The sequence below is a fragment of the Ptychodera flava genome, chromosome 18 (genome assembly GCF_041260155.1).
Source record: "Ptychodera flava strain L36383 chromosome 18, AS_Pfla_20210202, whole genome shotgun sequence".
Taxonomy (NCBI): domain Eukaryota; kingdom Metazoa; phylum Hemichordata; class Enteropneusta; family Ptychoderidae; genus Ptychodera; species Ptychodera flava.
Window position 1 is genome coordinate 8,668,254 of NC_091945.1, and position 12,917 is coordinate 8,681,170.

Genomic DNA, 12,917 nt, shown 5'->3' on the forward strand with positions numbered 1-12,917 from the left:
TTCAGTACCTTTCACTGTAGAGTACGTTTTGGTATCAGTGGATGCCAAACCCAATAACAGTTATAAGCCATAGACAGTAGGGTCCAATAACCTTCGGTGTTACTGCACTGTATTCGACCCTTTACCTTGAAACTGTCTTACATAAAACACCTGGAAACCTGACACCATCACATTATTTATGCTGGCAAAGTCAACACCAATCCAGCAGTCTAATGTGTGAGATGGACGTTCTGAAAACACTGCATTTTTTACTTTGCTTGTACAATTTAACTTAAATAAAACACACTGACTACCTTGACTACTGGAAAATTCTGGCACCATATCGTATGTTGGAAATATTCTGCATGTTCCAGGAACTTAAAATGTCTTCTTTGGTACTGTAACAATAAATTTCAGTGTTTATGGAACAATGGTCTAGCATAACTCCTAATGCCATCCTCAGTGCTTGAGTAAGACAATGTTTGATTAAGTAGGCTCAATCAACCACATGCTAAAATAAAGGCTGAACTTGAGCCTGAGAATTCACCCATGAACCTGACCCTACGGGTTCAACTAGAATTGTAGTATGGTTCTTGTGCGATGATCGAAAACACACGAAGTGATATCAATAAATCAATGTCAAAATGACATGAAATGCATGCATTTACATCGAATATGTTTGAAGAATTAGGGCAAGTCATCATGATTACAGTGGTGGAGAGAATGATTACCTTGACAGCGTTCAAACAAGTTCAGGAGTGTGATACCTGGGCAAAATGGTGACCTAGCTGTGACATTGGAGTTCAAAATATGACAGATTACAGGAAATAAAGTTGAAGTAATTGCAACTGTATGTGCCCTTTAGATATTAGGAGTGAAACTTTATTTCAGCAATTCCTTCCATTTAAAATTTTTTTTAAAGTGCCACTTTTGACAATAAAATGAGCATGGTCAGGTTCATATCTATGCTAATTACCTATGATGATTTTACACTTGTAAATATTTAAACCCCTCTTGAAACAGAAATTAAAGATTTGCATTAAATATGAAAAGGAAAGAGAGGTCAATAAAATTATACAAAACAATCTGTGTAAGTTTTTGTTGATAAATATTTTTCTAGACATCAGTTTTGTTACAAAATGCCGTTCTTAGAAGTCATCGTACATCACCTGACAAATCACATGACAATCATGTGATTAAAATTGACAAAACAACTTTCAAAATATAGCATATTTTATGACAATGTAGCAAATATATACATTCAGACTAGTTTGCATAAAAATGAAATTAATCATATACTGACCACACCCTTGTTTTGCTAATATCATAATTGAGGGGCATGGTATACAGTATTTGCATAGGTAATGGTAGCCAGGCGCTAAAGGGCATACAATAATAACATTTTTCACGAAATACACAGATACTTACATCCCCCCTACTTTACATGCTGTGGTATTTCTTTGATGCTATGTGTCATGAAAATACTACCCCTGTATGATGTACTCAGACACCCATCCTTGCATTTTGTGAAATACCTTACATCATTTGTGTAGTCAGTTTTTATCAGCTTTGCATGCCTTTACTCTGATGAAAATGACAACTGATATGAATTATATCTAAACTGATTGGCTGATTTAGGCTTTTCCATCCTCAGCTGTTTCTATATCACAAACATCTGGAATCAAAATTGGCTGATTTGAAAATGTTTTCTTCCCTATTGGGGAATGCTTATCACAAATAAAATTCCAAATTCTGCTTTTAGTTCTCAGTCAGACTCTGACATGCCAAAATTTGTGACATAAACCTTAGAGTCTGTATGGCTACATTTTGTTTGAAAAGATAAATATCTGTATAGACATTTAGGCTGTACATTATGGAGTAATATGGGAAGTTATGACCGGTTTTAGAATGGTGAACACAGTTCCCTTTATGTAGAGAACACAGGTACAAAAAGAAGCTTATAGTTGTAATATTCACTCAGCAAGGGGTAATAAATGGGGTCAATTCATGTATGAAACTCAACTTAAACTAAATTTTAGAGAGTAAAGAGACACTAGCACATTCTGGCATACATTACTGTCAAGATGGCATTACTGAAAAAGCATTTACAAGTTATGTGTGAGAAGAAAGTTGAAATTTCTTGACTTTTCAGTGTGTTGTGTGAAAACAGTGGAACTACACACTGGGAATTCCAGGGCGGGATGACCTCTAGTAAAATCAATAAAGTGCTTTGCAAAGGAAACTATTAAGGAACTTTATTTGAACTTCTTTTGTTAGTGACAAACAATTGAAGACAATTTAGTTTACAGATGTAACTTGTCTCAAGGGCTGAGAATGTTCCTCTTTAAAATTAAAGGTCACAGATAATGTGGGCAGCTGGGATTAGTAAACCAGGTAGTGCAATTATGTGGAATCCAAGTTAACTCTTTGAGTGCTGTATTTTTCCATCTAAATTTTAGTGCAACATTTTACCAATTTGTATGAACTTTTCTGTAATTTTTCTGATAATTTTGGACCGAATGAACACAACATTTCATTGGCCACAGTTTTTTATCAAAATTTTGGCAAAAATCTGACAAAAGTTGACTGAAGTATATTTTATAAGGGCGACAAAAATTCAGTGACATTGGCACTCAAAGGGTTAAAGGCAGTGTGCAATTCCAAAACTGTGGTCTAAACTTTTACCCCCGTTTTGCCGAGGAGAATTAGGAACAATATCATTTTACCATTCCGACACAAATTAGGGGTGTCGACACAAAAGTATGCTTGCCAATAAAACATATTGTTGGTTTAACCTTTTAACCAACACGGTTTGACCTTTGACCCAAAATTGTTATTATTAGCTTGTGGGCCTGTTAACAGGAATTGAGTTGAACAGGTTAAAGAAAACCTTATTTCTATTTTATTTCTAAAATGATAAAACAAAAGTTCTGACGCAAAAACCCAAACTCTTATAAACCTGGCTTGATAATTTCAACAAGGGTACATTATCAGCCGACCACATTCCAGTAAATAAAACCTTTATGCAATATATTTGTGAACTAATACATACTTGAGCTTTAAATCCCATTTTCTTTAATTTTCTTCCTTTTATATATCCTTCCATGCCGTCTTCAACAAGGAAAAGACTGATGCCGTGGGCTGGAGACTTGGCATCTGCTTTGGTGATTGCAACAACAATAGTAACATCTGCCATATATCCATTGGTGATGAATACCTGTCATAGATTTGGCAGAATTGAAAACAGTGTTATTCATTGACTACAAAACTCATGAGGTGTGAAATAAGAGTGAAATTTAGTAAAATTTAACCATTTGAGTCCTGTAATTTTTCCCACCGAAATTTTAGTGCAACAACGCCAATTTTCATTAGACTAAATGGACGTCACATTTCATTAGCTACAGGTTTTTATCAAAATATTTGCAAAAATCTGGAAAAATTGACTGAGGTATATTTCATAAAGGGAACAAAAATTGACTTTGGTGCTCAAAGGGTTCATTGACATTTAACCCATATGGTACATGTACGTTTGTTCATTCATTCAATGAAATCAAGGAATTTCATTCATTCATTCATTCATAACTAAATACATCAAAAATAAATAAATTAATAAAAACAACACTTGTCTGATGAGATTTTTGTGTCAAGTAACAAATCATTCAAGGCATGTTTAAGTACCTTCCAATCAAAATTGTCACAAGATTGAAAACGGAAACCTCAAAGTTAATGAAGAACCCTTTAGGATTACATCTTATAATACAAATGATCTAAGAGTTCTCTCAATTACATGTTGTTTTTTGTGACATGAAAGAATCAAATATGGCATTTTCAAATGCTTGCCCTGGTTATGAACAAATTACAAATTAATGGCTGGGTATCAGTAGCCTTGAGTGATCTCTTATCAACAAATACATAAACATCAATGTGTCAGGTTTTATTTATGCTTCTGTCACAATTGGAGAGAAATCAGTCCACCAATATCTGAGAAAGAAGTACAGAATCTGATGGACACAAAAAACCAAGATACAAAGATGGACACATGCATAGAAGAAAGGACACAGAGAGAAAGAACCAAATCTATGCGTATGTATTCTTGACTTTAACGTCAACAAACAATCTATAGTTTTACAATTACAATGAAGTTAACTCTGGCTTAACTGTATACACTGAAAACAGAACCACACATAATTAGTATGACTGAAACTTCATAAATAACTACCGTGGTATCCCTTGTTACAATTTGCACAAACTGCTGAAAGACGAATTACAGCTAACATTAATAACATTTACTGTGTGGGCTAAAAATATTCTTTGCAAACACCTTTGTAAGATATTTATAGTAACTACAGTCAAACATGCTTTAATTTCAGTTACAGGAAGCAGAGATGAATTGGGTGTCATGACAACAGTTGCCAGGGTAACTAACCTTGCTTCCATTAAGAATCCAGTCGTCTCCATCCTTTCTAGCGTTTGTACGGATTCCCTGTAAGTCACTGTAACGGTACATGAAGTGATGAGTCAAACAGCGGGTCAATGCCTTGTGAAGCTATCAACATTTTGTACAGTTACTGATGTGAAATTACTTTGCAGCAACGATGTCAAACTTGACAAAAACTGACAGAAGAATCAAAACAGTCACGGATGTCAGAGACAAAGTTACAAACCGTTCATGGAACAAGGACTTGACATTTTGTGATCAGCAAGTGTACTTGGGTTGCAAAGATCTGAATTGTTGATCTTCTCCAGCCCTTCTTCTCCACATGTCCTAACCATTTTTGGAGTTGTGTATATTAATGTAGTGAGATTCAACTTGCAATTAGAGAAATCAAAATTTTCTCACACATTAAATTGGATTATTTTAAAGGCTAGGGAAAGTAATATCATTTTCTTTCATTTTTTGTACTGAATTGTAGAGTTGTAAGTTAAAGTTCAGAAGCAACAAACTTCTATACAGGACTTGAACTTGTAGATTGGATGACATTGAGACTGTGTACGGATGTGAAAAAATTCGTAGTTTCTGAAAAGTTGCCTTACAAAACACCATACTTGAATGCATAGTTGATATGATAAGATATCACATTGGCAATTTACAGAAATACACTCTGCACTTTATTTATCTGGTCACAAATTGATGTGTAGTTTTCATCATACCACTGTCACTGAAGCTACATGTACCAGGTTCTGCTGTGTCATGTTTTCTTGATTGTGCATGCATAATCTGGTCTGTGACTTCAACAAAATTGGCAAATGTGAGTATGTTTTCAAAATTTGAGACATCACTGTAACAATGATACTGAAATGTATTGAAGTTCATGATACAGTTCGTAAGAAAAGAATTTGCATATGAACATGTTCAAGAGTAGAGGATGGGTTTGAAAGTACACATACAACAAAGTAAATTTACACAGGACTGAAGAACATTCTCCAAATATTTGCATGACTTGGTGTCTCTGAATGCCATAGTAACAAATCTCAATTTGATACCCAGGTGTGTAATGTTCGTGATCGCTAATTTCATGTTATAGTTAATTAATAAAGGAAACATATTTACATAAATCTGGATGATTAAATAAAAATGAGAAAGTTTCCAATGTCACTGACACAAGTATTTTACTCCTCTTTAAAGGCACTGTTCGCCATCCCTGGGATTGCCTTTGTTCTATTCTGTAGGAGGATTATGGAGGTGTGATAGCCTTTTGTTTTCCATTGAAATTGTAATCTGTTGGGTAAATTTTCTGATGAGACACTCAGGCACCAACATAGGCCTTTAAGACTTCATCAGTTTTCCTCTTGTATCAGATCTGAGTAATTTTTATAAATTATTAAAACTCTTAAACTTGTAATGTTTAACCCTTTGAGTGCTGTAATTTTTCCAACCGAAATTTTAGAGCAATGTCTTACCAATTTTTATGAATTTTTCTGTAATTCTTTTGATAATTTTGGACCAAATGGACATAACATATCATAGGCTACAGTTTTTTATCAAAAGTTTGTCAAAAATCTGAAAAAAACTGACTGGGGTATATTTTATAAGGGCGACAAAAATTGACTTTGGTGCTCAAAGGGTTAAGACAAGTCAAACAACATTTACCCTAAATAAGTACTTTATTTGCCGGTTACTATTATTCATTACTCTCTCAATTTCTGAATGAATTTTCGAAATACCTGCTTATGTAAATATTTTCACAGTAGTATTTTTTATTTCAGCATTTTTCTAATTTCAGAAAATTGTCTTCCCTTTTTGTGACAGAAATGTCTCCCACTTTCAATAATTTGATTTAGCTTGTTGTCTAAGTTGTGTGAAATCTTTGCCTCTTTATCATTAATACATCGAAAAAAATATTTTCTATACTGCCATACATACATGGGAGCTACAAAAGAAGATTAGTCTTGCATAATTAGCTGTGTTTGGATAACTTGGAACAGACAAATGAGAAAATTGTGATGCTATAACCTATCACACTATCTGAAATAAATCACAGCACATGATATTCAATTCCTTTGATATCTTATCACTGACATTTTAATATTATGAGCTGGTTGGAACTGAATAGAAAGTAGACTGGTCGTTGGAAAAGATATACAGACTCAAATTGTTACAATTTTCTGTGTTGCACAGCTACTGGAGAAAAGAAATCATAATACTGAAATTATCCTTGAGGAGTGACGATAAAGGTATGCATGATAACAATACAATCAGTGAAATTGGACACTCCCTGGGTATTTTCTAACAAACAGAGATTTGGAAAACACAATTTCATTCTCACTTTGATAAAAACATCTTACTTTGGCATTTCAGAAAATTCTCTAGAAGTGTTGAATCTTTCTTTCTGTCTTAAATATCATACTTGTTATCAAAATGCCAACTTAGTTTCCTAAACAACCAGTTTACACGTCTACTAATGTCAATGTAATGAAGACATTTCATTTCTTGGTAACTGCAATCTTAGAACACAATATCATTGAGAAATCTGACCCTATTCGTCAAAACATCCTCACAAATCGATGCAGAGTAGTCCTGTACATTTCTATAATTTATTGATCTCATTTCAAAAAGCAGGCCAGTTCAACAGCTACGCTTTCTGATGTTTATTTCATTGTTTAATTGAATCAATACTGCATGGAATATGATGGTACCCTCTCATTGATCAGTGATCATTGAGAAAGGAAATGACCGTTTCCATGACAATAATTATCTTTGTCCTCCCTGTGGAGAGGAAGAACTCCAATCCTTTTCTAATGATGCTCTGTTGTGGTATGGTATATGTGTAATAATACATGACAACATTTCCACTAGAGAGATAAACAATTTCTGAAAATAATGTGTAGTAATACATGACAACATTTCCGCTAGAGAGATAACAATTTCTGAAAGTGAAAGTCAGTAGTTGTTTTCCTAAGCAGGAAGTGAGAAAATTAACATTGATGTCAGTGAAACGGCGATTTACATGTATGTTAGTCACATACTTTTTGGCATTTTATTAAAGAGGATACTTGACACTACTTATTAATCAAGAAAACAGGATGAAATTTCATTTTGGAACTTTGATATCATTATAATTATTTCCTCTAAGGTGTCGGGCAAGATTGGTGACTACAGCGTCAACACTGACCAACTTTAAAAATCACCATAATGCTAGGGGGTCAAGTTGTTTCATAAAGCTATTAGAAGGGGCCCCCCCGTGAAGACCTGACTGTATTTACAATTGGGGACCGGGCCCAGATGTCTTGTACAAAGGTGTGGCCAGGAAGAAGCGAAAGCAAAAGGGATCGGCTGTAAGGCAAATATATGATCAGTGTAAACTGACTCAATTTTATTGTGCCATCTGACTTAAAAAAGATTGACTAACTCTTTGAGTCAACAAAGCAAGCCCTATGTATAGCAGTATGTGTAAATTTTGTTTTGTCAAAGAGCATATTCTTTGCTCATCAAAATTGACTTTGAGGGAAAACTGAATAAGTACTAGTGTGCAACTGCAGTACAAGTCATCATAACACTTTATTTAGCGGCCATTTTCAACAAAATTTTCATCAGAGATGCCATTATTGGTTTTGTTTATTGAGAAAAAGTTACTGATAACTACATCTGCTCAGGAGATTCTCAGTGCAAAAGCCACTGAATGTTTTGATATGAGGAATAATATATATATATATATATATAATATAATATATATATATATATATATATATATATATATATATATATATATATATAATGCAATGAACTCTCTCCAGACACACACAAACACATACAAAGTTACTTTTGTATTTGTATATATACTGCATACAAAGTAACTTTTTACACAATTGCTTTGTTTGGGAAATATATTTGCATATTGAATAATGCCAAAATCCCCATCTTCTCACTGCTAGAGACCGCTTTATGAATGAAAACGCTATAATTCCAATACTTTTCAAAGGCTCTATCTGTCCTCAAGGAATTTAGATATGTAATATGCATCAACATTAAAGAGTTGAACTTCGTTTCTAGGCAACACCGTCACTACTGTGGAATTCCCGATGGGCAAACACCCAGCACATTCAACTCAGAGAAGTAATCTGTCTTATGCATAATTTAATAAAGGTTTCCTTTTCAAGGTTTGTACAATAAACATCAAAAACTAATAAAATTGTTGAAAAGTATGAAATCTCACAGTATCCACCATGGCCTCAGTAATTTTCATTAAACCAATGATTGCTATTTGCATTTGGAACTTTTATACAGTAATTTACCGGAAACAAATGCAGATATATCACTTCTTTGAATCAAGCTTTGGAAAGATATCTAATTGCTGCAGCTATCAAAATCTATCGTATGTGCCTATCATTTCAATAAGGCAACTTTAGGTGTAAATGGGAAAAAGACTTTAGAATGATAACAATTGAGTGTGAACACACCATTGTGTTTTTGCTTCTGTCTCCCTCTAGGTATGGCAATATCAAAACAGTTAAATACACAAAACGTATGCTCAGGCTGCCTGTACATAGCTGTCCATTCCCTCAAAATAGGTTTGACTTTCAAAAATCAATATTTTCTTGGTGAATGAAATCACTCTCCTTTGAAAACAAACAAGCTGTTCTGACAGCAATTTGACAGAAGAAAATTTAATGCCATTCTTAAGACTAAAAAATTTATCACTGTCACTTTTGGGCACTATAAGACCAACGGTCGATCACTTTTGTTTTTACAGCTGGGAAATGGTTAAAAGCAATAGCATAATTCTCAACAAAAATCACTCTCCCTGTAAATTCTGTCTAACCTTTATAGTTGTTGATTGAAGCAGAATGATTACATAAAGAAAGCTGTGCTGCACTAATTTCCTCATCAATCCCATGGGTAGCACCAATCAATCCCACGGGTAGCTGCAATCAATCCCATGGGTAGCACCAATCAATCCCATGGGTAGCACACCAACATCCGCAGCCATGTCTCATTTGAATTAGGCTACTTTTAATAATGTAGGTTTTATCCTCACAAAAAAATTCCACAGAATTTCCTTTCAAACAGGCAAAATGACAACAGCTGTGCACATCCTCTTATATTGAAGACTGCTCACCATTTCCCTATGTGTTTGGTTGGACAACCAAAGGTCAAGAAATTACATTATTCAGAAGGAGCTTCGCCACAAATGATGGGAATAAAATTGTTTACCTTGAGCTGAACAGAGACTGAATAAATAGAATATGCTATCCTTACAAGATAAGGTAAATAGATTTTACAAAAGACTACGCCTTGATAGACTTATTATATTAATACTATATTAAATTATTACAGTCAAACCTGTCTACAGTGGCCATCAAGGGACTTTGCTAAAGTGGCCTTTATAGACAGGTGGCCTTTATAGACAGGTCAGATAATTTATTCGTAATCAACAATGTATAAATGTAATTGACTTGTCGACTTGTTATCAAGCTGTTTGGCAGGGGACAGATTTACAAACTCTAACACACATTTCAGACCCACACACTTCATACGATACATATACACAGAAAAAATAACAAGAAATGTAATGTATTTTATTAATTTTTATTAATATCACAGTAAATAAAGTATTTTTACAGTTGGGCAACAGAAGGAATTGACCTAAAATGTAAATGACATTTACCTCATAGTATATTTAAAGCAGAAAAAAATTAGTGCTGCTAACCACAGAGATTCAGTCCTTACTTCCTCACAAAGAAGTCACTGAGCTTAGTCTGCCTAGAAGTCTGGATTTTCTTGCTTCTCTCCTGGTTGATGATTTCACGTAAGTTCAGTAGCTGATCAAGCATGTCTTCATGGCCCACAGTTAGTGCAAACTGTTTCAGGTCTTCAATAGCTGCTGCTGCTGTGGATAAATTGGTGATGGCTGACTTCGGATCTTCATGGTTCTCTTTGTCACTTTCTTCACCGCTGTCTTCTTCTCCAGTTTGCAGTGACAACAACTCTGTCGCTGGCCTGTCCCAATCGCAAGAACTGTTGCTTGTTGCTAGATTACAATCGATGTCAATCAAATCCTGCAGTGAACAGCCAAACAGTTCCTGTGCCGCAGATTCCAGTTCACAATCACCATCACCATCACAAGTGACTTCCTCAGCTGCCATCTCACAGGTTGAAAACCCAGCCTTTCTAAGCACTTCATCACCGTGGTGTCCTTCACATCTTGCCATGATCGATGAACCCAGTAGATTGCTTCTAACACATTGGTTTTCTTCACTGCATCAGGACCTGTCTTGGACTTGTCTTCGTCCATCAAAGCAATGATGTGTTGTAGCTGCCTCTTCCGGTACTTTAGCTTAAGTGCCTGGATGATGCCCTGGTCCATAGGTTGTAGCTTAGATGTGGTGTTTGGAGGAAAGAAGATGAGTTTCACGTTGCGAGGGTTGATGTGTGGATGACACGTCGCATTATCCAGGAACAACAGTGCTTTCCGCTTCTGCCGACCAAGCTTTCTGTCAAAAGACAGGAGCCAGTTCTCAAACACATCTGATGTCATCCAAGCTTTCTTGTTGGCATAGTAGTCCACTGGTAATGTTTTTGGATTGATGTTTTTAAAGCAGCGTGGGTTTTGTGACTTGCCAATGATGAGGGGCTTCTCCTTCTCACCAGCCATATTGGCACACAGCATCAGAGTCAAGCGTTCCTTTGATTTCTTGCCACCACTGCAGTCTTCGCCCTTGACATGTAGAGACTTGTCTGTAGTGCACCGGAAGAATAAACCAGTTTCGTCCATGTTGTAGATGTCCCGTGGGGAGTAGCCTTGACAAAGGCTTGGTAAACGCTGTGTCCATTCTCTGACAACATCATCACAAACGTCACCACTCTCCCCATTCATCTTCCCAAACACAATATTATGACGCTTGCGAAAAGACTCTAACCAACCATTGGAAGCCTTAAACTCGGTGTTTTGTAGATCACTGGCAAACTTCAGAGCTTTCTCCTGAAGCATGGGACCACTTACTGGAAGGCGGCGTGCTGTGACATCTTTGAACCATTCCCAACACAGCTCATTAATGTCTTCATTGCCTGGATAAGAAAAATGAAACAAAATCAAAGTCAGTGATTTGTTACACCACAAAACTGTGTTGATGTCCTATTTCAGAAAAGCTTGATAAGATTTTGCTTGTGTACAATAAAAACACCATCCTCATATAAAACGGTATGCAGAATAAAAAAACAGGAGGAGACACCACACTAAGTTTGGATTTTCTGGGAGGAAAAACATTCGAAAGTTGAAACACACATAGGCTACAGACCTCCCTTGAAGTTATCTTCGAAATAAAGTTAAGCCTTAGGGAGGAAGTAAAAACTCACAACTCTGAACTCTGAATAAGCAGCTTGGGCAAAGCATTCACAATGAATGTGTATACAAATTAACATACCTGTTTTCCTTATTTCCCTCTTTCTTTCACTTGGAACATTGCTCTCATATTCTTCCATCACTTCTGCCTTCCTCTTCACGATACCATTGATCTGCGTCTTTCCGACACCCATGATCTCGGCGATTGCTCTGGAACCTTTCCCCTTCTCATGAAGTTGGATGACTTTCACCCTGTCATCCAACGTCAATGCCTTGCGTGATGAAGTCTTGTTAGAAGCCATGCTGCACGTAATTTTCGTTGCGATGTTAGCTCGACGGTAGCTAGAATCGATCTGGTGGTGTTTGGATATTCGACCCATCATATATAGCATTGGAAATTGTCACAAATGTCAATCACATCCAAAAAATTTTGACAGTCGCCGATTGACTTCTGTGACTCGGGGCCGACAAAGCTTACCGCTGAGCGTCACTGCAACGTGTGAAACTCCGTATGATTGAACACAGTTGCCGGGTTGTTGGCACCCGGCTCCAGCGTTCATTGTTTCGCTGACAAAGAAAGAGGCAACGTGGTAGTCGCTTCTTGTGCTTTCGAAAAGTACGTTTGATCTTTCCAAAACATGACTGAAAATACTTTTACTTAAATATCCTACGCTGTACACTAGCATGGCACTCAACGGCACTCACGTTCGGCCGCCATGTTTGATGTTTACTGTTTGAAGAGAAATGTTTTTGAAGAGGGCGCTGTATCCTGTTTCGACCAATGGTGAGCGTGATCGCCAACAACATTTCGATAAACAACAATGGCTGCCGTGGATAAGCCGGCCTGTGTATATGGTGAGATCGGGCCGAGTGTTCGAGCGGAAATAGTGTTTTAATTTTGCTTCGTAAGGTTAAGAAAATGCTAATTTCATGTTCGATGCTTCAAGCGGGTAGCACATTAAAACATAACTAAAACCTGTCAACACAGTCCCTTGAGGGACCGAGGTGTCAATCAGAGTTTCGGCGTTGTCCATCAAAGCACAGTCGCGGTAACTCCTTGATCGAAGAATGATTAAACTTGAGTGATTTATATTGGCATTTCTTACAAAAGCTGGTGAAAACTATTGTGTCGGTAAACTTTTTAGTCAGTGGGGGCAT

The 12,917-nt window shown here is 36.2% G+C and overlaps 2 protein-coding genes across 2 annotated transcripts in view; both read right to left on the minus strand.

Annotated features, from left to right (window-relative positions):
- The window catches only part of LOC139116774 (long-chain specific acyl-CoA dehydrogenase, mitochondrial-like), a 42,583-nt gene that overhangs the window by 7,150 nt on the left and 22,516 nt on the right, over window positions 1–12,917 (minus strand). Inside the window, exons 5-6 of the mRNA XM_070679428.1 lie at window positions 4,406–4,472; window positions 3,032–3,196 (exon numbers count right to left, since the gene is read on the minus strand). Of these exons, the coding sequence (XP_070535529.1) occupies window positions 3,032–3,196; window positions 4,406–4,472 (232 nt within the window). The remainder of the gene's footprint in view (window positions 1–3,031; window positions 3,197–4,405; window positions 4,473–12,917) is intronic.
- Window positions 10,012–12,495, minus strand: LOC139116772 (tigger transposable element-derived protein 4-like). Its single transcript, XM_070679426.1, has 2 exons — window positions 11,842–12,495; window positions 10,012–11,485 (listed from the first exon to the last, which is right to left on the minus strand). Exons 1-2 carry the CDS (start codon window positions 12,149–12,151, stop codon window positions 10,470–10,472), a joined length of 1,326 nt encoding a protein of 441 aa, XP_070535527.1. The 5' UTR covers window positions 12,152–12,495; the 3' UTR covers window positions 10,012–10,469.